Genomic DNA, 26959 nt, shown 5'->3' on the forward strand with positions numbered 1-26959 from the left:
ATCGTTGCCTCAAACCACATTTCATGTGACCTTACTTGCCAGTATGAGCATACTTGAATGATGCCTGGACAGAAATCTTGCATATAGTAAAGACCCGATTATTCTAAAACTCACAGACAATGCCACCACAGTTAGCAGCAGAAACCTGTCCACCGGATTGAAATATAATGAATTGTATTTCTATGGTACACCCATCCAGCAGACGGCAGTAGAGAGCGGGCTGAAGGTTAGTTCTTAGTGTTCTGAGCAGATGAGGAAGCAAAAATACCGTACAAGGAAGTAAAATAATACGAAATGCTTTTGACTTAGCTATGTCGTTGCAACTTTAGAATAAATACTGTCATAACGCAGACAACAATTATGGTATTATGGACAACAACATCGGTATGAAGGGGCAATGGTAGAATCCCGTTGCTGTTAGCCAGCCTGGGTCAATGGACGCGAGGACTTGAACTGTGGATAAGTTACCTGGCTAGCTACTAACAGACAGCTGAGCTCATTAGCTAGCGCTACAGCTCTGGCTTGAAGAATTACAGCTCAAATTCAACAACTTTTGTATTACCTAGCTAGCTTTCCAGTGCTACCAGGTAGGTCTGCTAGTCTTGCACTATCAAACTGTAAGAGATTGGGTCAGTGTCTCGAGCGTAACGTTATCTTGCCTTCTTCCTTGTTGATGAATGATTAGACACCTGCGCTAGCTAGCTAGCTAGCCAGCTAGCCAACTTTCTTGGAATGTGTCACTTGCTTTGACTGTAATCAAACTGAATTAAAAGTTGAAGTATTAAGTTGATCATTGAATGGTTAGCTTTCTGTCATTTGTTCAATGTAGCCTGACTTGTTTTGTCTAATCCTCATTGAAAGGGATTCTCCAATCATGAGAAGGTCCAAACGCACCTGTCACACTACAAATCAAAGGTAGTTCGTCTTTGATGGACAAGGCAACTGTCAGTATGGCATTTGCTGGTGCCCTTGATCTTGTGTACAAAGAGAGGATTGTGTTTTGTTTGTTAGCCAGCAGGAGGAGGCCAGCTTGGCTGCCGGGCTACAGTGTCAGTGTGAGCAAATGTTTCTTCACAGCCACTGAAGCTTACTGCAGTGCCAGACCACAGGAGCAAAAGAGTTGCAGCCATTTGGCCCATCGGTCCTTCCTTTGAATGTTTTAAGACTGTCCCCTCTCCCTGCAGACTGACTCCTGTCTGTCCCCAACATGGCATCCTCCAGGCTGAAGTACCTGTCTCTGGGGGTGCTGGTGTTCCAGACCACCTCTCTGGTGCTGACCATGCGCTACTCCCGCACCCTGCAGGGGGACGGTCACCGCTACCTGGCCTCCTCGGCTGTGGTGGTGGCTGAGTTCATGAAGATCATTACCTGTTTGCTGCTCGTCTTCAAGGAGCACAGTGAGTGGTCTGGATAGAGCTGCCTACTTCCCATCTGCAGTATAGGAAAATAAGACTTTGTGTTTATGTATAAATTTAGGCCTAGAGGAAGACACATGGAAGGGTTATGCAAGTTATATCTCGGTATCTAACATTCCCTCTATCTACACCTCTCTCCTATATGGCACAGGCTACAGTGTTCGGGCTCTGAGCAGTATTCTGAGGCAGGAGATAGCCCACAAACCTATAGAGACCCTGAAGCTGGCCATTCCTTCTGGGATCTACACCCTACAGAACAACCTGCTCTACGTGGCTCTGTCTAACCTAGATGCTGCCACCTACCAGGTAGAACAACCTGTTATGGAGAGTTTTTTTTCTCACCATCTCTACACACAATGCCCCATAATGACAAAGTGAAAACCTGTTTTAGACATTTTTGCAAATGTATTGAAAATTAAATGCACAAATACCTAATTTACAGAAGTATTCACACCTGTGAGTCAATACATGTTAGAATCAAATTTGGCAGTGATTTATAGCTGTGCCTCTTTCTGGGTAAGACTCTAAGAGCTCCTGGATTGTACAATATTATTCAAGGTCTGTCAAGTTGGTTGTTCATCATTACTAGACAGTCATTTTCAAGTCTTGCCATAGATTTAAGTCAAAACTGTAACTAGGCCACTCAGGAACATTCAATGTCGTCTTGGTAAGCTACTCCAGTGTTTATTTGTTCTTGTGTTTTATCTATTTGTCCTGCTGAAAGGTGAATTTGTATCACATTGTCTGTTGGAAAACAGACTGAACCAGGTTTTCCTCTAGTATTTTGCCTGTACTTTGCTCTATCCCACTTCTTTTTATCTGAAAATAACTCTGTAATCCTTGCCAAGTACAAGCATAATCATAACATGCAGCCTGGTCTCTTAGACTACACATAACATAGAAATTGTAAATCCAGAACAGTCAAACTAAAGTTTGCGTGTTCAAGTCTCATCACGGACAACTTTATTAATTTAGCTAGTTAGAAACTTTTTTAACTACTTTTTAGCTACTGCTTCGATTGCCCTTTGCTTGAATTCCCTCCCCAAAAAATCCTCACTGAGTACATTTCAGGTCTGCTGAGTGCAAACTTGAACGTTGTGAAAATTCTGTGCAACTTCCAGCGCATAGAGGTTGTACCTGCTTTTAAGTTAGATTTAACAGTGGCCAAGAATGCTAATGTGGCTATTTTATCATAATGTTGGCCTATCATAAAAAGCAATGGTAAAAATGCATCACATAACATTTTAACATACAAATAACTGTTCTATCATTCAGCCTACAGTAGCAGCCAATGTGTGGTGTTCAATGTAGGCCTACATTCCATGAGACATTTGAAAGAAACATGCAGGGCTTGACATTAGAGGTCGACCGATTATGATTTTTCACGCCGAAAAAGCCGATACCGATTAATCTGCCAATTTTTTTTATTTTTATTTGTAATAATGACAATTACAACAATACTGAATGAACACGTATTTTAACTTAATATAATAGATAAATAAAATCAATTTAGCCTAAAATAAATAATGAAACATGTTCAATTGGGTTTAAATAATGCAAAAACAGTGTTGGAGAAGAAAGTAAAAGTGCAATATTTGCCATGTAAGAAAGCTAACGTTTAAGTTCCTTGCTCAGAACATATGAAAGCTGGTGGTTCCTTTTAACATGAGTTCAATATTCCCAGACGTTTTAGGTTGTAGTTATTATAGGAATTATAGGACTATTTCTCTCTATACCATTTGTATTTCATTAACCTTTGACTATTGGATGTTCTTATAGACACTGGCAATACCAAAGTGCAACAGTATAGCTTCTGTCCCTCTCCTCGCTCCTCCCTAGGAACACAACGACAACAGCCACCCTCGAAGCAGCATTACCCATGCAGGGCAAGGGAAACAACCACTCCAAGGCTCAGAGCGAGTGACGTTTGAAACGATATTAGCGCTCGCTAACTAGCCAGCCATTTCACTTCGGTTACACCAGCCTCATCTCGGGAGTTGATATGCTTGAAGTCATAAACAGCGCAATGCTTGACGCACAACGAAGAGCTGCTGGCAAAACGCACGAAAGTGCTGATTGAATTCATGTTTACATGCCTGCTTCTGCCTACTACCGCTCAGTCAGATACTTAGATGCTTGTATGCTCAGTGAGATTATATGTAACGCATGACACGCTAGATAATATCTAGTAATATCATCAACCATGTGTAGTTAACTAGTTATTATGATTGTTTTTTTTATAAGATAAGTTTAATGCTAGCTAGCAACTTACCTTGGCTTACTGCATTCGCGTAACAGGCAGTCTCCTTGTGGAGTGCAACAAGAGGCAGGTCGTTATTGCGTTGGACTAGTTAACTGTAAGGTTGCAAGATTGGATCCCCCGAACTGACAAGGTGAAAATCTGTCATTCTGCCCCTGAACAAGGCAGTTAACCCACCGTTCCTAGGCCGTCATTGAAAATAAGAATGGGTTCTTAACTGACTTGCCTCTTTAAATAAAGATTAAATAAAGGTGTTAAAAATAAATAAAAAACGGCAAAATCGGTGTCCAAAAATACCGATTTCAGATTGTTATGAAAACTAATTAATCGGCCATTCCGATTAATCGGTCGACCTCTACTTGACATTAACCTGTTTATCCACTTGACCTTCAGACAAGGAGGTGGCTGATTTTTTTTTATTTTTTATTTGGTGCAAGAAACCACTACAAAGTAAAACGCATTACAGACAATCAGACAAATTTTGCTACCCACTGCCTATTGGTTACTTAGCTTATTCAAGGCTGTCTCAAAATACAACACTGCCTCTTTAAGGCAAAAAAAATCTCAAAACAGATCTCAAAACAGGCAGCATCTACTCACGACTGCTCATGCTGTAAACACAGTACAGTTCAAAGTAAATGGCACAGATCCATATAAACAATGGTCTATTTGCATATATGGCTACTGCAGCGCTGATTGTTTATGCTGCACTGGTCTGTGTAGAATGTCAATGCATATGGAATCCTACTCCCATGCATTATGCCTACAACAATCTCGTGCATTGTTAGTTTTGTTTCGGTATGTTGCGTTTGAAAGTGGCTAATATTGCATTTATTCGATGACAATTGCTGCAGATTTTCACCTTGTCAGCTCAGGGGATCCAATCTTGCAACCTTACAGTTAACTAGTCCAATTGATAGTGTTAACAGGGAAAATGCTCAGAAAAGTGCTACCAACGTTTTCTGAGTCAAGATCACTTTTTGAGTCAAAATGCAAGCCGAGATCTAGCATATGCAATATTAACCAATTACAAACAGTACTGTAACAATTAGGTTGTTGTAGTAAGCTATAGGCCCAATACATTATCACCGCATATTGGCTTTGCTTGAATTGCCCTACCAATGCATTGTTGTTAGGGTCATTTTTAAAATTATATTTTGAAATTTGAGGTAGGTTATATGATCACATTGGCAATAGATCTGTTGTTGTGTTACTTGTGAGGCACAGCTGAGTGTGCATACATTTTTTTTAAATTTAAAAAAGCTTTTCATTTGTATTTTGCTGGTGCCTGCATCTAATGGTCAGTCTAATGGGAGAGAGCAGCAGACTGAGGGGCCGCCTCAACATCCTTCCGCTCTCCTTTACCAAAAAGGGACACCGTCTTCCAGCTGATGGCGAAACTTAAGTCGGACCTCATTATTTCTGCCTCATGCACAAATTCATGTTACGCCTATGAACAGAGAAAGGGAAATATTCCTCGACATTAAAAAAGACCCAAGACACTAATAATAACAACAATGTAAGCCTATAGACTTTCCTACTCATTTACAGTGCATTCGGAAACTATTCAGACCCCTTGACTTTTTCCACATTTTGGTACCTTACAGCCTTATTCTTTAATGGATTAAATTGTTATTTTTCCTCATCAATCTACACAGAATACCTAATAATGACAAAGCAAAAACAGCTTTTTAAGACATTTTTGCAAATATATTAAAAATTAAAAACAGAAATATACATTTTACATAAGTGTTCAGACCCTTTACTCAGTACTTTGTTGAAGCACCTTTGGCAGCAATTATAGCCCAGAGTCTTCTTTGGTATGACGCTACAAGCTTGGCACACCTGTATTTGGGAAGAGTCTCCCATTCTTCTCTGCAGATTCTCTCAACCTCTGTCAGGTTGGATGGGGAGCGTTACTGCGCAGCTATTTTCAGGTCTCTCCAGAGATGTTAGATCGGGTTCAAGTTCATACACCTGAGCTCAATTTACAGTCTCCTAGCAAAGTTTCTGAATACTTATGTAAATAAGATATTTCTGTTTTTTTCTGTATTGTGTGTAGATGAGATTTTTATTTTTTATTTAATCCATTGTAGAATAAGGCTGTAACGTGACAAAATGTAGAAAAAGGGAATGGGTCTGAATACTTTCCGAATGCACTGTATTACTGCTGCAGTGCTTGTTGTAGCGCAGTGGAAATAGGAAGAATGTGCATTTTATGGATGTATTTAACACTTTTTTTTATAAAAGTTTTGACAGTGCTGAGTAAGAACTTAAACATGAACTCACTCATAAAAACAGTAGCTTTTTGCTGTATTTGTTGACAGTCTCTCTAGTAATGGTTTTAAAATCTCACAGTATCAACTTTGCTGTAGCTTTCTTTTATGCCTGCTAGTTACTGCAGACACTGTCATCTGAGACATCCGACTGGCCAGCGGTAGGCCTATGGTGCACTTGATTTGCTCTCCGGGCACGTCGGGAAGGCAGAGTTTGTACCTTCAGACACATGTAATGGTTCAAAATGGCAACAATTTGCCTATCTGGCGCGCAGGGCAGCTGAATCGGGTGCACCTACCGCCAAAATCCCCAGACTAAATAAAAAGATGTAGGAACACAAGGCTTTTTATCATTGGGTTTTTTACAGAAATGTTTGGTGATCGACTAGGAATGCTTTGGAGATCGACCACTGGATCGTGATCGACCAGTTGGTGACCACTGCTCTAGAAAGTTGAGTGAAGTTCAGTCTTGTGCTTCTCTCTGTGGGCTGATATTTCTTCTGCGCCGCAGTCTCGGGGCTACTGCGTGCTGCTTTAGAGGGAACATTGTTTGCAACTACTTAGCATGTTAGCTAACCCTTCCCCCTAACCTTAATCCTTTAACATAATACAATACATAATACTAGCAAACATTAGCCACTACAAATTGGAATTTGTAACATATCATACAAAATGGATGCTGGACATCCAAAAATGAATACATACCATACGAAACGTAACATATATCATACTAAATGGAGTGTACAGAATAATACGAAATCTTCTGAGACCAGGTTGTAACATGATGAAGCCATCACCATACTTGAAAAAATAAAGAGTTGGGTTTGCCCCAAATATACCAATTTGTCTTCAGGACATAAAGTGAATTTCCTTGCCACATTTTTTGCAGTTTTACTTTAATGCTTACTGAAAACAGGAAGCATGTTTTGGAATATTTTTATTATGTATAGAGTTTCTTATTTTCACTGTCATTTAGATCAGAATTGTGGAATAACTGCAAGGTTGTTGATCCATCCTCAGTTTTCTCCTAGCACTGCCATTAAACTCTGTTTTAAAGTCATCATTGGCCTCCTGGTGAAATCCCTGAGTTTCCTTCCTCTCTGGCAGCTGAGTTCGGAAGGATGCTTGTAATGACTGGGTGTATTGATACACCATCCAATGTGTAATTAATAACTTCACCATGCTCAAAGGGATATTCAATGTATGCTTTTATTTTATTTTTTACCAGTCTACCAATAGGTGCCCTTCATTGCGATGTATTGGAAAACCTACCTGGTCTTTTTGGTTGAATCTGTTTGAAACCTTACAATTAATTGTCTATGTGTGGGGAAACAGTCATTCAAAATCATGTAGAACACTATTGCACACAGTGAGTCCATCCAACTTCTTATGTGACTTGTTAAGCAAATCTTTACTCCTGAACTAATTTAGGCTTCTCCATAACAAGTGTGTTTGAATACTTATTGACTCCTTTCAGCTTTTAATTTTTAATTAATTTGTTACAATTTCAAGAAAATATTCCTGTTTGACATTATGGGGTATTGTGTGTAGGCCAGTGACAATTAGTAAGTTCAGGCTGTAACACAACACAATGTGGAAAAAGTCAAGGGGTGTGAATACTTTCTGAAGGCACTGTATTAGTGTCTGGAGTAGTATATTTTTTATGGTGTCCCCTGTTTTCCCCTTGTCTGTCTCTACCAGGTGACCTACCAGCTGAAGATCCTTACCACAGCTCTCTTCTCAGTGTCCATGCTGGGCCGGAGACTGGGTGTGTACCAGTGGCTCTCCCTACTCATCCTCATGGCAGGGGTTGCACTTGTGCAGGTAAACTCTACTCTAACTCCTTTACAATCCACCTTTTTTTTTTTTTTTCAAACCTGCATTTTACACACTCCAGTGTGTTTGTGTGTGTCCAATGTCTAGTGGCCCTCTGAGTCCCCTGGGACCCCTGAGAAGGAGCAGCTGTCTGCAGGGTCCCAGTTTGTTGGCGTGGCGGCGGTGCTGGTGGCCTGCTTCTCCAGTGGCTTTGCTGGCGTTTACTTTGAGAAGATCCTCAAAGAGACAAAACAGAGTGTCTGGGTCCGCAACATCCAACTGGGTCAGTATGAAACGGTTCTAATTATACTAGGGTTGTAAGGGCACTTGTTCCAGTTTTCCGTCCCAGAATTACTCTGTTATTATCAAATAAATATTATTTATGACAGAGCTCTAGTACTGTGTCTTTGAAGTGAGTTCTTAGTGTTCCCTCCTCCTCACTGAAACCCTGCATTTTCTCTGTGTCAAATGAGTCTTCCTGCTGAGTTTTTTTTTTTGAATATTTAAAAAAAATGTTTTACAGCCGAACATGTGAAGCGTGTGTTAATTCTCCTGTGATTAATTTCCTGGTGTGAACTTGTGCTAGTTTTCTGTATAGAGTTTCTGCATCGAGAAAATGCTGCATTCATCCTCATACACATTGGATGAGACTAGTGTTTTAACATTAATGTCTATGGATGTAGGCAGTTTTTTTCAATCACTGCAGGTTATTGTTATTGGTGAAAGCTGGCAGGGTTACGTTAAATCCATTTTCCTATCATTCATATTCAGTTCAAACTCACATCATCTGACCTGTTTGTCTGTGTGTAGGAATGTTTGGCCTGGTGTTTGGTCTGATGGGGATGTTTGCGTACGATGGGGAGAGGGTCCAAGAGTCTGGGATGTTCCAGGGATACAACACAGTCACCTGGATAGTGGTGGCTCTGCAGGTACATCTCACTATGTGTTTTTACTTCACCTGTGAGCTGCAGGTCAAATGTAGTCAGTATGTACTGTTAGTTCACAAGCTACAAATGTGAAGAAATGGGGTTGTTAGATTCTAAATAAACAGAGTAAAACTCACAGACCACTAGTAAAGATCAAACCAAGTTTATTCACCCACTGGGTCACACCGCTGCATAAGACAAAGACATATTTACACGAGCACGGGTATTTAAACCGTCCTCCTATGCTGAGGCATCTCACACATCTGGACAGCCAAAACATCTCTGTTGCTAAACAGGACTTTAGTGATGCCTGTTCTTTCTCACTTCATCTGGCTTGACCTGACCTCGGCCCAAATTCCTCACTCCTCCCCAACTCACGGCTGTCCTGTTGACTTGTACCAGACTGTGGCCCTTCTCTCCATAGGATACCTGAACAATAACATGTTCTGACAATGTAAATTCTGCGTTCCCCTTTCTCCCTCAGTATCATGGAATAAGGATATTTCAAGTTTAAAAGTCAGAACCAGTCGTGGCCAAAAGTTTTGAGAGTGACACAAATATTAATTTCCACAAAGTTTGCTGCTTCAGTGTCTTCAGACATTTTTGTCAGATGTTACTATGGAAAACTGAAGTATAATTACAAACATTTCATAAGTGTCAAAAGCTTTTATTGACAATTACATGAAGTTGATGCAAAGAGTGAATATTTGCAGTGTTGACCCTTCTTTTTCAAGACCTCTGCAATCCGCCCTGGCATGCTGTCAATTAACTTCTGGGCCACATCCTGACTGATGGCAGCCCATTCTTGCATAATCAATGCTTGGAGGTTGTCAGAATTTGTGGGTTTTTGTTTGTTCACTCGCCTCTTGAGGTTTGACCACAAGTTCTCAATGGGATTAAGGTCTGGGGAGTTTCATGGCCATGGACCCAAAATATCGATGTTTTGTTCCCCGAGCCACCTAGTTATCACTTTTGCCTTATGGCAAGGTGCTCCATCATGCTGGAAAAGGCATTGTTCGTCACCAAACTGTTCCTGGATGGTTGGGAGAAGTTGCTCTCGGAGGATGTGTTGGTACCATCCTTTATTCATGGCTGTGTTCTTAGGCAAAATTGTGAGTGAACCCACTCCCTTGGCTGAGAAGCAACCCCACACATGAATGGTCTCAGGATGCTTTACTGTTGGCATGACACAGGACTGATGGTAGCGCTCACCTTGTCTTCTTCGGACAAGCTTTTTTCTGGATGTCCCTAACAATCAGAAAGAGGATTCATCAGAGAAAGTGACTTTACCCCAGTCCTCAGCAGTCCAATCCCTGTACCTTTTGCAGAATATCAGTATGTCCCTGATGTTTTTCCTGGAGAGAAGTGGCTTCTTTGGTGTCCTTCTTGACACCAGGCCATCCTCAAAGTCTTCGCCTCACTGTTAGAGGTCGACCGAGTATGATTTTTCAACACCAATACCGATTTTCCAAAAAATACTATATTTATTTATTTGTAATAATGACAATTACAACAATACTGAATGAACACTTTTATTTTAACTTAATATACTACATCAATAAAATCAATTTAGCCTCAAATAAATAATGAAACATGTTCAATTTGGTTAAAATAATGCAAAAACAGTGTTGGAGAAGAAAGTAAAAGTGCAATATGTGCCATGTAAAAAAGCTAACGTTTAAGTTCCTTGCTCAGAACATATAAAAGCTGCTGGTTCCTTTTAACATGAGTCTTCAATGTTCCCAGGTAAGAAGTTTTAGGGTGTAGTTATTATAGGACTATTTCTCTCTACCGTTTGTATTTCATATACCTTTGACTATTGGCTGTTCTTATAGGCACTTTAGTATTGCCAGTGTAACAGTATAGCTTCCGTCCCTCTCCTCGCCCCTACCTGGGCTCGAACCAGGAACACATCGAAACCCTAACCCCTTGCAGAGCAAGGGAAACAACTACTTCAAGGTCTGAGCAAGTGCTGTCACCGATTGAAACGCTATTAGCGCGTACCCCGCTAACTAGCTAGCCATTTCACATTGGTTACACCAGCCTAATTTCGGGAGTTGATAGGCTTGAAGTCATGAACAGCTCAATGCTTGAAGCATAACGAAGAGCTGCTGGCAAACGCACGTAAGTGCTGGTTGAATGAATGCTTACGAGCCTGCTTCTGCCTACCACCTGCTCTATCAAATATCAAATCATAAACTTAATTATAACATAACACACAGAAATACACACAGCCTTAGGTCATTAAAATGGTCAAATCCGGAAACTATCAATTCGAAAGAAAAAAAAGTTTATTCTTTCAGTGAAATATGGAACCGTTCCATATTTTATCTAACGGGTGGCATCCCTAAGTCTAATTTATTGCTGTTACATTGTACAACCTTCAATGTTATGTCATAATTATGTACAATTCTGGCAAATTAATTACAGGCTTTGCTAGGAATAAATGGTCTTCACACAGTTCACAATGAGCCAGGCGGCCCAAACTGCTGCATATACCCTGACTGCTTGCACGGAACGCAAGAGAAGTGACAATTTCCCTAGTTAAAAGAAAATCATGTTAACAGGCAATATTAACTAAATATGCAGGTTTAAAAATATATACTTGTGTATTGATTTTAAAGAAAGGCATTGATGTTTATGGTTAGGTACACATTGGTGCAACGACAGTGTTTTTTTTCGCCAATGCGCTTGTTAAATCATCACCCGTTTGGAGAAGTAGGCTGTGATTCGATAAGAAATGAACAGGCACCGCATCAATTATATGCAACGCAGGACACGCTAGATAAATAGTAATATCATCAACCATGTGTAGTTAACTAGTGATTATGTTAAGGTTGATTGTTTTTTTCATAAGATAAGTTTAATGTCAGCTAGCAATTTACCTTGGCTTCTTGCTGCACTCGCGTAACAGGTAGTCAGCCTGCCACGCAGGCTTCTTGTGGAGTGCAATGTAAGGCAGGTGGTTAGAGCGTTGGACTAGTAACCGGAAGGTTGCAAGATCAAATCCCCGAGCTGACAAGGTAAAAATCTGTTCTGCCCCTGAACAAGGCAGTTAACCCACTGTTCCTAAGCCATCATTGAAAATAAGAATGTGTTCTTAACTTACTTGCCCAGTTAAATAAAGGTATAAAAATATCTTCCACAATCGGTGTCCAAAAATACAGATTTCAGATTGTTATGAAAACTTGAAATCGGCCCTAATTAATCGGCCATTACGATTCATCGGTCGACCTCTACTCACTGTGCGTGCAGATGCACTCACACCTGCCTGCTGCCATTCCTGAGCAAGCTCTCTACTGGTGGTGCCTTGATCCCGTAGCTGAATCGACATTAGGAGACGGTCCTGGCGCTTGCTGGACTTTCTTGGGCGCCCTGAAGCCAACAATTGAACCGCTCTCCTTGAAGTTCTTTATGATCCGATAAATTGTTTATTTAGGTGCAATCTTACTGGCAGCAATATCCTTGCCTGTGAAGCCCTTTTTGTGCATAGCAATGATGGTGGCACGTGTTTCCTTGCAGGTAACCATGGTTGACAGAGGAAGAACAATGATTCCAAGCACCACACTCCTTTTGAAGCTTCCAGTCTGTTATTCAAACTCAATCAGCATGACAGAGTGATCCCCAGCCTTGTCCTCGTCAACACTCACACCTGTGTTAACGAAAGAATCACTGACATGATGTCAGCTGGTCCTTTTGTGGCAGGGCTGAAATGCAGTGGAAATATTTTTGGGGGATTCAGTTCATTTGCATGGCAAAGAGGGACTTTGCAATTAATTGCAATTCATCTGATCACTCTTCATAACATTGAGTTTATGCAAATTGCCATCATACAAACTGAGGCAGCAGACTTTGAAAATTAATATTTGTATTGTCAAAACTTTTGGCCACGACTGTACAGTTTTAATGGAAAAATATTGCACTGTTAATCATGTTGAATGAATATTGTCATGCCTCTTGACTAAGGTGCTATTGCTTGATCTCGTTCCAATTGTGTGAGCTTTGTAGTTTCTAGTGTCCCTTTGCCCACTGCTCATCCAGTCCATATCTGGTGTGTGTTTCTCTAGGCACTAGGAGGGCTGGTTATAGCAGCTGTCATCAAGTATGCAGACAACATCCTGAAGGGTTTCGCTACGTCACTCTCCATCATTCTGTCAACACTCATATCCTACTTCTGGCTGCAGGACTTCGACCCAACTAGGTTCTCACGCAACACACACATTCTCTCTTGAGCCGGGTTATTTTAATTACCTAATTGAATGTCGTTTGTCTCTGACACGTGTAATGCTGTGTCTTGTCTTGTGTCCTCTCCAGTGTGTTCTTCATGGGTGCAGTGCTGGTCATCACGGCCACCTTCCTGTACGGCTACGAGGGCAAGCCCTCCCCCAACCCCAGTCGTGCCTAGGGGACATCACAGAGGGGGGAAAAGGAGGTCCGAAAGAGAGATCAGGTAAAAGAAGATATGAGAAGAAGAAAGTGGAGAGGACGAGAGAAGTGGAGTGAAGGACACTAGACTAGTGGCATTGAGATGGGCCTCTGACACCATGAAGTGCATCAACTATGAAATGTGACCAGGAAGTAGCCAGACAAGGCTGTTCCTCACCATGGTTACCACTACAGAGAAATACACCCATGAGAAATAGACCCATGAGTCATGACCAAGCTGAGCAGTGTACTGGTCAGCCAGCTTACCGCACTGGGCCAAAACTAGTTGGGGTGGTTCCCCTGTCTTAATGTTACTGTCATCAGCTAAATCATGAAGATGATGGGTAAACAAAGACACCATAATGTTCACACATGACTTGTGACAATAGTCCAGATGTATTGGACTCCACAGACATACTGATGAACTATGTTGCTGTCTCACTGCTGTAGAGACTGTTTGTGGGTCGTTCCACAAAATGTGTGCCTTTTGCACCCCTTTGATATTTTAAGTAAACATGGTGCACCAATATTACATTTTTGAAAGTCTTATATTAATTGAAGTGCCCTTTTGTGTATATACTGTATTTCTAAAGATGATTATTTATTTAATGTGATTAGTTATTAATTTAAATATTTCCCAAATTTTAAGGTCAACCCTGTTACCTGAACTTCATTCTCATTTTAAATATAAAGAAACACTGAACATCTAATTGTCAAACCATAGTGTAAAAAAATCTGGTTTTACTCTTTTTGGCCATTTTCTGTCACAAGGGGATTTATGGCTGCTTTTGAGGTTAAATCGTCAACCCTGTTACTTTAATTGGCCTTTACTATAGTATTTTTTTGAGATGGGAAAAATTGTTTTTATGAAGTTGAACATGTGGTCTTTGACAGAGTGTTAAATTACGTGAAATCAAACATTCTTTTTTTCCCAAGTTACACTACTCAAAAGGCACCCAATTGGTGAAACGACCCTTGTACTTTTCCTCTCCTTGTCACTTGATTTGTTATTTGGGGAAGCGGGTAAGGATGACGTTGTTACTGTATTTACCAATCATGAGGAACGCACGTCCATAAAGAAAATGTTTCCTACATCAAAGACGAGTGTGTAATTTAGAAATTCTACAAGTGCTCTCTGATCCAAGAGATGCAAACACAGTCACACTCATGCTCTCCCTATTATATCTGACAATACATCTTCTGAGTGCATATTGTGCATGAGACCTATAGCTCAGAGGATGAACTGATTCCACTGAGCCTCTGTCAACACCGAAACATGAATACACAGCAGCTGTGTGTACACTGGCAATGTGGGACTGAGGGGAACAACTATTACACTTGCAGATTAATTCAAAGACGTTCTTATAACACGCAAACATGTTTTACCTTCATTTTATTGAATTAAAAACAATGCTTGCATGCTAAATCTCCCACCCATCCATAATGAAACCCTTTGGAATACCTGCCTACGTTGTCCCACTGTACATGTGATTGAATGTACAGTTCTGTACATCCTCCAGTCCGAGTCATTCTGTTCTCAGGCACATCTGTTACTGTGAATGACTGGCTCTCAATGGACGTTTGTCACCATACATAGTATGTGATATGACCTTCAATATAAACAATTGATTTGTAATATCCTATTCAACCCACTTGTCCCTCATAGAATTATGGCTTGGGTGTAGTCACAGAGGGTGTGTGTGTGTGTGTGCATGCGTGTGTAGTCGCAGAGGGGATGTGTGTATCAGTGTAAAGGCTAGTATGGTTTGCACCCCAGTAATGAGCAGCATGGGGAGTTCATTTTGTTACATTTTCAGACTCTGTCTCCTCTGTACATCATACCTGACCTGGCCCACACTTCTGTTCTCATTGGCCATTCTGTAGGTGGCTATAGAGAGCCTGTCTTCCCCTTCTACCAGTAACACATTCATCCTTGTCTGTAACTGTACTGAGCATGAAGGCTGCATTTAAATGTACTACAATCTTTGTTCTTACATATAAAATACATTATACTCCCCAATCTCACCTGTATTATACCCATAAAGCCACATACATGTACTGCTGGGCCTCTCACACCTCGGGTTAGTCTCAAATGGCCACCTATTCTCCACATAGTGCATTACCTTTAACCAGAGCCAAAGGGTAATGGGGTTCCATTTGAGACACAACCCTCTACATCACTGTCATAGAGCCAGAACAGTCTAATTAAAGATGGCTGCTCTCATCTCGGTGAGGCAGTATGGTGTGCAGTAGGCTACAGGCTGCTCCCCTAGAGTGTTGCCTACTCTGAGCCCTGCTAAACCTGGAACACTCACAAAGGACTAGTCCTCTCTGCTTCTCCAGGACAGAGGATGTTATTAAGGCAGAGGTCCCTCTGTGGGTCTGGTCTGTATTTAGGCTCTGGTCCAGGCAGCAGTCCTCTCTCTCTCTACTCAAAGGCAGTGGTGGGGATTTAAGGCAGCTGTCCCCCAAGTCTCTGTCCATATTGATCTCATAATGGCAGGATGTCTGGGCCCTAGTTACACCTCCCTTCCCTCTCTCTGCTACTTAGGAGGGATGACCACTAGGGGTGGGCCCTTCCTGGGCCTCCACATCAGCACCTGGGCGTCGTTGGCGTTGGGCCTCCCCAGGGCATTGGGGGGGATGGGCTCCATGTGGGTTAGGACGCGGGGCTGGTCCTGGTGCGTCCGGCCCGTCAGGGTGGCTCTGGAGCCCAGGGGCATGGAGGGGTCCACCAGGATGTCCACCCTCATGCGCCACTTGACCGTCTGCAGCAGGATCTTCTCCCGCGTGGCTGTGTTGAGGGCCACCAGCCAGGTGGTGAAGCTCTGGTCCCTCTTGATGCGGGTGAGCAGGGGCAGGTTGCTGTCGCTGATGGGCACGGCCCAGGTCACACTGGGGTAGAAGTTATCGTTCATGCTGACGGTGAAGCGCAAGGGCTCAGAGGTGGGCCCCGCCAGGGTGACCGTCTCGGTGGTGTTGCCGTACCAGGGGTAGCTCACCCCGTCTGAGTCACTGATGGCCCTCACAAGACCTTCACGCAGCTCTGGTAGCTCCCAGCTAGACCTGCAGGAGGACAACAAGTCAGAGGTCAAACTACAGTTGAATAGATGATGGGTTGGAACCTGTTCTTAGTGGGTCATGGAATAGCACTGTGTTGAACTGTAGGTTCACAAGGAGATTCAAAGGGCTTTAGCTGTCTCACGCAGCACATTACATTTGGGAGCCTCTGTGTTAGACATTCTCAAAAAGAACAGAGTAAGACATACAAATACATAAAAGATGTTTGATAAATGTATTTCACCTCAGGGCTCCATACTGTAGACTATGTATGATAGATAGATGGTTCAGTGAGTCAGTGGAATAATATCTTGTGTTTTCCGGCCAATGAGAGGGTGTCGGCTGGTGTGATCTGATGCCACGTTCTCCCCTTCAGATCAGCTCCATTTGTCATGTTTTTCTGCTGCACCCCTAGACCCCCCCATCCCCAGTCAGGATTAAACACCTCCTCACATATGCCTCCTCCAGAGAAAAACACCCCCAGGCAGTGCTGGAGGAGGCTGTATGTGTTACTCGTCAGTGGGTGTGTGATTCTGTCTCCTGGAGAGAAGGGAGCGTGGGAGTGTGTCAGTGCATCTCTCTCTCTCTCTCCCTCGTTTCTGTGAACACAATGTATGTCTAGGAGCAGTTGTGTAGCTCCTCTGTCATCTCTATTTTGATGGTGAAGTCACAGGAACAGAATCAATTGGAACAGAATCAATTGGTGGGGGTTTGAATGAAGGAGGGTGAGTGCATAGTTAACCTTCTGTTTGCACAAATGCTCTGCTACACATACACTCACACATATCCACATATCAAGTGTTGCATTGCATTCATGTCAATTTTGATGGCACACAAAACACACACACTTCCTACAGCACCAGAGAAGTGACAGTTTGGGACAGAGCAGCAGAGGGAGGTGGGAGCAGCTGGGGAGCTTCAATCAGCAGCCTGGAGGAGAACTCAACTCACATGCCAATGTCATTGTAGGTGTTGTAGAATTCCATCTGTGTGCATGCCTGTATCCAACCCACCACCCAAGTCTCATTACGGGGAATAGGGGGCATCACTATCCGTGCAGAGGCCTTGAAATAGGCCGTCTTGTAGCGCAACACTATAGGAGAGTTCTCCTCAATGATTGTCGGGGAGTGATCGATAGTGGCGGAAACGTCATAGACCACTATGTTTTCGCGTTTGATGCGCGACTTACAGGCGATGCTCTGTATGCAGCCCATGATGAGATAAGGGTTCTAGTCAGTTGGACCAGACAGGATGATAACACTCACGTCCTATCGACTTACAAACAATATGCTTAATATGTCACATTAGTCAATGCATTTTATGCATCCAAAAAGGCACAGTACCATTTACATTTATGCACAAAGATAAAACAGATAGGTGGTCAGATCTTAGGATAGGGGAGCAGATTAATTAAATAACAGCAGTTGGTGGTATTGGATCCTCTCTACGCCTCGGATCGCAAGTGTAGCCTATCGGTGTCTGCGTGGCACTGCCCTCTCTTCCAGTCCGGGCTTCCGTGGGCTCCAGCCCCTCAAAATGATTCAAATCCATAAGTCCTCTTGCAGGTCTATGCCGGTTGATGCTCTTCTTTCGTCCCCGGGCTGTCATGTCACAAGCCGGGGGAGAGCGGCACACTCAGAGGCGTCGTGTCAATGGCCCAGTCGGGTGGTTGTCGTGATGCATGATGATGCGGCGCTGGCGGCTCACGAGGCGCGCTTGATCCGAGCGATGACAATCTAGACCACCAGGCATTCCTCACCATGAGTGTAAAACGAAGGATAAAACACAGTCAATGCAGGGAGATCCCCCATTTTTTATTCAACGCTTCCTCTGCAGAATTGGCTGAACAACAAACTCGCGCTTTGATAAATCAGCGGGTGAAAAACAAGTGTTCAAGAACCTATAAATCATAGACAACAGTTATATCCAATCCGACAATCAGTGTATCGAATTGTTGCTGCATGGCTGATAAAATCCCCGTATGGACACATTAAGGATGCTGTCTTGTCTCCTCTTCTCTCCCAATGCGATGCATCGTCTGGCGCTGTTCAGCTTCCTTGGTGCTGATGATGCTGAGTGAACCAATGAACAGCAGAGGGAGAGTGAGCGCGTGGGAGTGCCGGGAGTCCTTTATTTGGCGGTAACAGTCTGTGCATTTCCTCCATGTCTTGAATGGCTATAGCCTATGACTGCTAGGCTACTCACATTCATCAAGTGTCTGCCTGGTGATAAGAATAGACCAATTGATGGTTGAATTTTTTATGAGCTGCATATTCACAATCATGCAATGGCAAGCTATTGTCAAATCTAGCCCCATTCTTTGATGGCAGCACAATTGATAAGGTCCGGACATAATTGTATCATATGATTTTAGGGCGAATCAAAATAGATACGAAGAAAGCTTGATATTGTTATAAATAAATAGTACTTTTCCTAAAATAATGTATAGCCTTCGTCACTAGACTAATCTTTGTTTGACATGATGATGAACCACTGTCGAGTTTTTTCCTTAGCTAAGAAATCAACAAAGCTAAGCGTGGCATTATGAGCAGACAATACTGCCCATTTTCAGCTAATAAGGACAAATAGGAGGTTCTACAGTTCATTTATGCCACTTGGTATCACATATGCGATCGGCTCTGCGAGTGAATCTGATGTGTACAGTAGACCGAAGTAGCAAAGCACCTCCCCTTAATGACACACTGGAACTCTGCTGTCATCTTTCAGTGATCCATTTGCCTTGGAGTTGGTTAAAGATCACTCCTGCCTCCGAGTAGGCCTACTTTTAACAAAATAATTTTTGCGTGTTCCTGATGATACTACAGGTTGTGTTTCTACTTGAAGAACTGGGCGCAGGGAAATGAACCCAGTGTGCCAAAATTGTGGAAGTATGTGAACATTTGAAATTAGAGGCTATCAGTCTAAAAGGCTTGCCTGTTTTGCATGTTATTTTGGCATTAATACGTGTCACATCAGTTTGCAAACAATGTAAAAATATATATATATATATATATCATTGAGTTAATAATGCCGCAGACACACATGGTCTCTTTTTTGTTTTCTTGAGTAAGGCAGCTCCAAAATGCAGGTGTTTCAGCCTAGCTCGGTGCTTTCTGTGGTGGTGGGGGAGCCAGCAAAAACAAAATGGGAGGATTGCGCTGTGATTGGCTCAGTGTTCTGTCACTCATGGGGACACTACATCATCGCAAAGTGTATGTCCTTAGTAAGGGTAGACATCCAAAATTTCAGCCCTATGGGTCCTGCCATAGAGTTAAATTACAAGTACCCTTCCAAGAAGGCTCAAGGTCATTGGCCACAGATAAAATGACATCAAATCATGTTATATGTACAGTAGCTTTGCTTGGACTGATCATGTCAACATCTTACTTTCAAAGTCTCAGCTAGCAGTCATCATTATGAATCAAGTTGACAATTTACTGGAAAATCGTTTTAATCCTTGTCATATGAAGAGAAATAATGAAGATAAATTATAGATAAAATGTATCGGTGCGCATCGGCCATTGGACATAAAGATTGTGCAACAAAGTTGGAAATCGCATATTCAACAATAAGTCGTTTGGAAGGAATCAGTGGCTAACTGCAAGCAGTGCAAAGCAACCAGTAGCCTGCTATTCAATGGAATGGCTGTGTGTTGTTTTTCCAGAGTTCCCACCATAAAGCCAGAGAATTCCAGAATTTGCTTTGATGACAAAGTTTGAATACAAAACCGCCGCGCCACCTTCATGTTTAAGTGAGCACAACACAAGCTAAGGTGAGTCCAAAAATGTCTTGTATGCTGCTGCATAAATGATGTAATATGCCAGGGAGATATGTATACTGTAGCTAAGAAAGTAATACTAAGTGTATGTTGTGTAGTAAGCTGTTAGTAGCCCATGTGCCTCACCCTAATAATTTGGTCTATTTTTACCTCTTAATTTCACCTAACGTTACTGTTCTGACTGTTCAGGCCCGTTTGCTGCACATGTAGCCTATAACCTGTTTTAGAGAAATGTCATCATCTAATATTGTAAGAGGTTTCATTGTCTGTTTATATGCACCCTTTATTTATCCTATGGTTCTGACTTGGTGTACAGGGAAAATACTGTAAGAGCAGCTGATGTGCAGCATTCTGTCGCTGTACATTTCAAAAGTGCTGAACACATACAGTGGGCAAAAAAAGTATTTAGTCAGCCACCAATTGTGCAAGTTCTCCCACTTAAAAAGATGAGAGAGGCCTGTAATTTTCATCTTAGGTACACTTCAACTATGACAGACAAAATGAGGAAAAGAATCCAGAAAATCACATTGTAGGATTTTTAATACATTTATTTGCAAATAATGGTGGAAAATAAGTATTTGGTCACCTACAAACAAGCAAGATTTCTGGCTCTCACAGACCTGTAACTTCTTCTTTAAGAGGCTCCTCTGTCCTCCACTAGTTACCTGTATTAAGGGCACCTGTTTGAAGTTGTTATCAGTATAAAAGACATCTGTCCACAACCTCAAACAGTCACACTCCAAACTCCACTATGGCCAAGACCAAAGAGCTGTCAAAGGACACCAGAAACAAAATTGTAGACCTGCACCAGGCTGGGAAGGCTGAATCTGCAATAGGTAAGCAGCTTGGTTTGAAGAAATCAACTGTGGGAGCAATTATTAGGAAATGGAAGACATACAAGACCACTGATAATCTCCCTCGATCTGGGGCTCCACGCAAGATCTCACCCCGTGGGGTCAAAATGATCACAAGAACGGTGAGCAAAAATCCCAGAACCACACGGGGGGACCTAGTGAATGACCTGCAGAGAGTTGGGACCAAAGTAACAAAGCCTACCATCAGTAACACACTACGCTGCCAGGGACTCAAATCCTGCAGTGCCAGACGTGTCCCCCTGCTTAAGCCAGTACATGTCCAGGCCCATTTGAAGTTTGCTAGAGAGCATTTGGATGATCCAGAAGAAGATTGGGAGAATGTCATATGGTCAGATGAAACCAAAATATAACTTTTTGGTAAAAACTCAACTCGTCGTGTTTGGAGGACAAAGAATGCTGAGTTGCATCCAAAGAACACCATACCTACTGTGAAGCATGGGGGTGGAAACATCATGCTTTTGGGGCTGTTTTTCTGCAAAGGACCAGGACGACTGATCCGTGTAAAGGAAAGAATGAATGGGGCCATGTATCGTGAGATTTTGAGTGAAAACCTCCTTCCATCAGCAAGGGCATTGAAGATGAAACGTGGCTGGGTCTTTCAGGATGACAATGATCCCAAACACACCGCCCGGGCAACGAAGGAGTGGCTTCGTAAGAAGCATTTCAAGGTCCTGGAGTGGCCTAGCCAGTCTCCAGATCTCAACCCCATTGAAAATCTTTGGAGGGAGTTGAAAGTCCTTATTGCCCAGCAACAGCCCCAAAACATCACTGCTCTAGAGGAGATCTGCATGGAGCAATGGGCCAAAATACCAGCAACAGTGTGTGAAAACCTTGTGAAGACTTACAGAAAACGTTTGACCTCTGTCATTGCCAACAAAGTGTATATAACAAAGTATTGAGATAAACTTTTGTTATTGACCAAATACTTATTTTCCACCATAATTTGCAAATAAATTCATTAAAAATCCTACAATGTGATTTTCTGGATTTTTTTCCCTCATTTTGTCTGTCATAGTTGAAGTGTACCTATGATGAAAATTACAGGCCTCTCTCATCTTTTTAAGTGGGAGAACTTGCACAATTGGTGGCTGACTAAATACTTTTTTGCCCCACTGTAGTTAAATTGACTACGTCCTTCGTCACTCGTTAATGTCTTAATCGAAATTACAGAACGCCTCTTATCCGCTCATTGTTCCCTTATGCCATAGTTTGTACATTTCAGTTGTCAGTAGAAACCACATTTGTTTAAGCAAGTCAGCCATATCACCTATCTTTTTTTTAAAGGCAGTGAACGAGGCTGAATGAATTATTTCACTGCCAGACAAGGCTCAGCTGAAAGCCAGGCGTAGCAGTGGTAAGGTGTTGTCACTGCTGTTGGGACAGCTTTATGTAGGCCTTAACAGTTTGTGGGCACCGCTTGTCGCCGTTATAGTGCAATTAATGTATTGTTTAGTGTTGTGCCAACCAAGATTTACATGCTAAAATCGCCAGTGATGGAATGGTATGTACATCACCCATTTCCTATGACATGTAACAAATTACAATAAGTATTATATGTTTTGAATTTGCATAACTTATATGTAACAAATTCTAGCTAGATGGCTAGCTGGCTAATGTTAGGTAGGCTAGGAGTTAGGGTTAGGGATAGCTAAAAGATAGCTAAAAGGGTTAGGGTTAGGACCCCCATTAGCTAACGCCGTATCGCTAGCTAATCTTCCTGGGGTTCAACACCAATTAACAAGACATTACAATTAAAATACCTGACAGGAAACACATTTAACATTCAGTTGATGCTTTCTATTTCCTGTCCAATCATATGGTCTATTGCATTAAATGTTTTTTTTTCTTGAAGGTGGATTTACTTTCTGTCTGAGAAATATGGATTGGTAAAGAGTTCCATTCAGCTATGGCTCTATATCAAACTGTAGATTTAAGGTGATTTGTCCTTGGGTTGTCTTAGCTGCCCTGAATTTGCCTTTCTGGTTTGGTGGTTATGCGTGTTGCTAGTATGTACTAACTGGCCATGAAAAATACTGTGTTTAAAAAATATATGTAACATTTCTAAAGAAAATCAGAAGACTGATAGTAATTTGTTTTCAACGTGAAGCCATGAGAGATTCTGATGCATTTGGATAATAGCCATCTGGTTAGAGCAATGAAGAGCAAATCTGGCAGCCCTGTTTTGAGCCATTTGGGGCTTTTTTTATATCTCTTTCTTTGCTGCAGCTGACCATATACAGTTGAAGTCGGATGTTTACATACACTTAGGTTGGAGTCATTAAAACTCGTTTTTCAACCACTTCACTAATTTCTTGTTAATAAACTATAGTTTTGACAAGTCGGTTAGGACATCTACTTTGTGCATGACACAAGTCATTTTTCCAACAATTATTTACACAGATTATTTCACTGTATCACAATTTCAGTGGGTCAGAAGTTTACATACACTAAATTGACTGTGCCTTTACACAGCTTGGAAAATTCCATAAAATGATGTAATAGCTTTAGAAGCTTCTGATAGGCTAATTGACATAATTTGAGTCAATTGGAGGTGTACCTGTGGATGAATTTCAAGGCCTACCTTCAAACTCAGTACTTCCTTGCTTGACGTCATGGGAAAATCAAAAGAAATCAGCCAAGTCCTCAGAAAAAAAATGTAGACCTCCACAAGTCTGGTTCATCCTTGGGAGCAATTTCCAAACGCCTGAAGATACCACGTTCATCTGTACAAACAATAGTACGCAAGTATAAACACCATGGGACCACACAGCTGTCATACCGCTCAGGAAGGAGACGCATTCTGTTTCTTAGAGATGAACGTACATTGGTGTGAAAAGTGCAAATCAATCCCAGAGCAAAGGACCTTGTGAAGATGCTGGAGGAAACAGGTACAAAAGTATCTATATCCACAGTAAAACGAGTCCTATATCGACATAACCTGAAAGGCCACTCAGCAAGGAAGAAGCCACTGCTCCAAAACCGCCATAAAAAAAGTCAGGCTACGGTTTGCAACTGCACATGGGGACAAAGATCGTATTTTTTGGAGAAATGTCCTCTGGTCTGATGAAACAAAAATAGAACTGTTTGGCCATAATGACCATCGTTATGTTTGGAGGTAAAAGGGGGATGCTTGCAAGCCAAAGAACACCATCCCAACCGTGAAGCACGGGGGTGGCAGCATGATGTTGTGGGGGTGCCTTGCTGCAGGAGGGACTGGTGCACTTCACAAAATAGATGGCATCATGAGTCAGGAAAATTACGTGGATATATTGAAGCAACATCTCAAGACATCAGTCAGGAAGTTAAAGCTTGGTCGCAAATGGATCTTCCAAATGGACAAATACCCCAAACATACTTCCAAAGTTGTTGCAAAATGGCTTAACTTCCTTGCACTTCTTATCTTACCACGTGGCTCTGTTATTAAGGGTAATGGGTAATACATTTTTAAAATAGTTTTTCACACTTTGTTGTATGCATGTTTGAAGATAGTAAATTATACATCTATATTAGTATTAAGCAGATTGTTGTGCCATGAGGTATAATGTATCATGATGAATGGATATCAAAACCGTCAGGCAAAATGGAGTTCAATGATGAGACGACCCATTTCCAAATGTCCAACTTTTAATGGTAGAGGCAAATACAGTATCCTGCTGTAAAACCTACAGTTACTGCTGGTGGAAGGAGCACTGCGCTCAACAATGCCTGACAAAATGGGTTAAACTGACAAATGATCAGATACCTAAATCAATGAAAATACTCTAGAATAAGTTATCTAATTCTGCACTAGACAGGGTATTAAACACCATAATACTATTTTGAAGCTGTAGAGAGAGGAAACAACACCAAAAGAGAAGGTATCTAATTCTGCACTACACAGGGTATAAAACACCATAATACTATTTTGAAGCTGTAGAGAGAGGAAACAACACCAAAAGAGAAGGTATCTAATTCTGCACTACACAGGGTATAAAACACCATAATACTATTTTGAAGCTGTAGAGAGAGGAAACAACACCAAAAGAGAAGGTATCTAATTCGGCACTAAACAGAACTTGAAACACTAAAATAGTGTTTCGATCTTTTCCGGTAGTGCTCCCAGTCCCTGGCAATGTGTTGCACAACAGCTGATTAAGTGGTGGTGCAACACCATGTGCCATGTTTCAAAACATCTCAGGATGATGTGTTTCAATACTCCAGAAATGAAGCTTTTGTCTCCTTTGAATTGGTGACAGCTCAGTTGCCATTAGTTTTGGTGTTACAAAAGCACTTTATTTTAACAGTGTACCTCGTCATGTGATGTTTGCTATTCATTTGTTTGCACTTAAAGAGGAACTTCATTTTGGTATTATTTCCAATTAGTCCACTGTTGATACAGTCCCAAAATGTTTTGCATTTCACCAGTCATGCTTTTAAGATATTGGACTGTCAAGAAGCAAAGTGTCAACGGCCACATCATCATGATGATGTAAAATGCAACCCTACATTCTTTTTTAAAATTATTTTTTAAATTGCTACAAATGTGGGATCTTAATTCTATCACCCTGTTGCAGGATAACTTTCCAACATTGCAGAACATTTAAAACTTGTAGTGTTTTTGAGGTTTAAAAAGGCTACTGAAATGTGTTATTTACACTTTGAAATTTCAGACATGCTTTTCCCTTACGAAAAATATATCAACCCCTACAAAATGTCCATGAATTATAATCCACATAATAATTCACATTTCCAGTTTCTGCAAGAGTATTTTCCTGCTGTAGCAAACTGGCTCAAATTAAGATCCTAGATCCATAGTGGGCCTGAGTAGAAAGGCTTGACAAAGCATTATTTTGAAAGGAATTGAGTAAAACACTACATACAGTCATCAGATCCTGTTTGTACCCTTCCAATTCCTCTGCCCCCGTCCTCTCCCAGGCGATGGAGGAGACGATGTAGTTGAACCAGCTATAATTCAGCAGCCTAATTGATGGCTTTCCGCGTAACCAAGACAACCTCCAGGGCTGGACCCATGTCATGTATGGGACTGCTGACGTCCGATATGTTCTCTTCTTTGACTGCAGTAATCAGATGGGAGGCAACTAACTACAGCGCCTTGAATAGCAGGGAAAGAGCAGTGTGCTCTTGGATACTTTTCTTCCAAATGAAACTGTCCATGTGAGGAAATTACCTGATCCAAGAGAAGGTGGTCAGTTACATTTTGTATGTGTGTGTATTGACAGGTGTCTGGAGAGAGGGAAAAGCAGTAGATGCTCAGATGACAACAGAGACCGTCTACAGAAGCAATAAGGCCCCATCTATCCCAAACCACCAGACATGTATTCTTGTTGTACTGAGATGTTCTGTGTTATGGATGTACCAGTTTGTGTGCGTCACGTACAGGAAACTGCCAAAATAAAGTAAATGAGGGATAAAAGAGTATATTGAAAGCACGTGTTTTCACACAGGTGTGGTTCCTGAGTTAATTAATCAATTAACATCCCATCATGGTTAGGTTCATGTATACAAATGCTGAGCAAGCCATTATGCTGGCCATAATTTTGCATACCATGTCTATGCCCCCACAGGATGAGAATATGCCCATCCACAAGGCACAAGTGGTCACTGAATGGATTGTTGAGCATGACAATTATGTAAATTATGGCCATTTTAGTCACCAGATCTCAGCCCAATTGAACAGTTATGGGAGATGCTGGAGCTACGATTGAAACAGCGTTTTCCACCACCATCAACAAAAAAACTAGAATGCTGTCGCATCCATCCAATAGATTTACAGACACTTGTAGAATCTATGCCAAGTTGCATTGAAGCTGTTCAGGCTTGTGGTGGCCCAGCGCCCTATCTCAGGGAACATCAACTAGGTGCAGCTGCGGGCAGATTTTTTCTTGAGGGGATGGTAAGGGGGCCGCAACATAATTAGAAATAATTTATAGACTGCAAATTGACCGCATGAAGCCCAAACAGATAACTAAAACACTTCAAACATGGGTTACATTTCTATACAATCACATACACACTTCATGATCAAAAGTATGTGAACACCTGCTCGTCGAACATCTCATTCCAAAATCGTGGGAGTTGGTCCCCCCTTGCTAATATTACATCCTCCACTCTTCTGGGAAGGCTTTCCAC

The 26959-nt window shown here is 41.8% G+C and overlaps 2 protein-coding genes and 1 long non-coding RNA gene across 3 annotated transcripts; 2 read left to right on the forward strand and 1 right to left on the reverse strand.

The window, feature by feature from the left end:
* Window positions 1-230: 230 nt before the first annotated feature.
* On the forward strand, window positions 231-14216 carry slc35a3a (solute carrier family 35 member A3a). Its single transcript, XM_024421489.2, has 8 exons — window positions 231-587; window positions 1185-1397; window positions 1567-1721; window positions 7653-7775; window positions 7875-8049; window positions 8577-8695; window positions 12760-12893; window positions 13007-14216. Exons 2-8 carry the CDS (start codon window positions 1208-1210, stop codon window positions 13095-13097), a joined length of 987 nt encoding a protein of 328 aa, XP_024277257.1. The 5' UTR covers window positions 231-587; window positions 1185-1207; the 3' UTR covers window positions 13098-14216.
* Window positions 14217-14339: 123 nt separating this feature from the next.
* Window positions 14340-18350, reverse strand: LOC112250927 (protein FAM78B-like). The gene is made up of 2 exons (XM_024421491.2): window positions 17129-18350; window positions 14340-16183 (listed from the first exon to the last, which is right to left on the reverse strand). The coding sequence occupies exons 1-2, from the start codon at window positions 17389-17391 to the stop codon at window positions 15661-15663; spliced, it is 786 nt and encodes a 261-aa protein (XP_024277259.1). The 5' UTR covers window positions 17392-18350; the 3' UTR covers window positions 14340-15660.
* Window positions 18351-19789: 1439 nt separating this feature from the next.
* Window positions 19790-26246, forward strand: LOC121846531. Its single transcript, XR_006083449.1, has 2 exons — window positions 19790-19949; window positions 26050-26246. It is a non-coding gene; the product is annotated as an uncharacterized LOC121846531 (long non-coding RNA).
* Window positions 26247-26959: the final 713 nt, after the last annotated feature.

The sequence above is a fragment of the Oncorhynchus tshawytscha genome, linkage group LG05 (assembly GCF_018296145.1).
Source record: "Oncorhynchus tshawytscha isolate Ot180627B linkage group LG05, Otsh_v2.0, whole genome shotgun sequence".
In the NCBI taxonomy this organism is placed as follows: domain Eukaryota; kingdom Metazoa; phylum Chordata; class Actinopteri; order Salmoniformes; family Salmonidae; genus Oncorhynchus; species Oncorhynchus tshawytscha.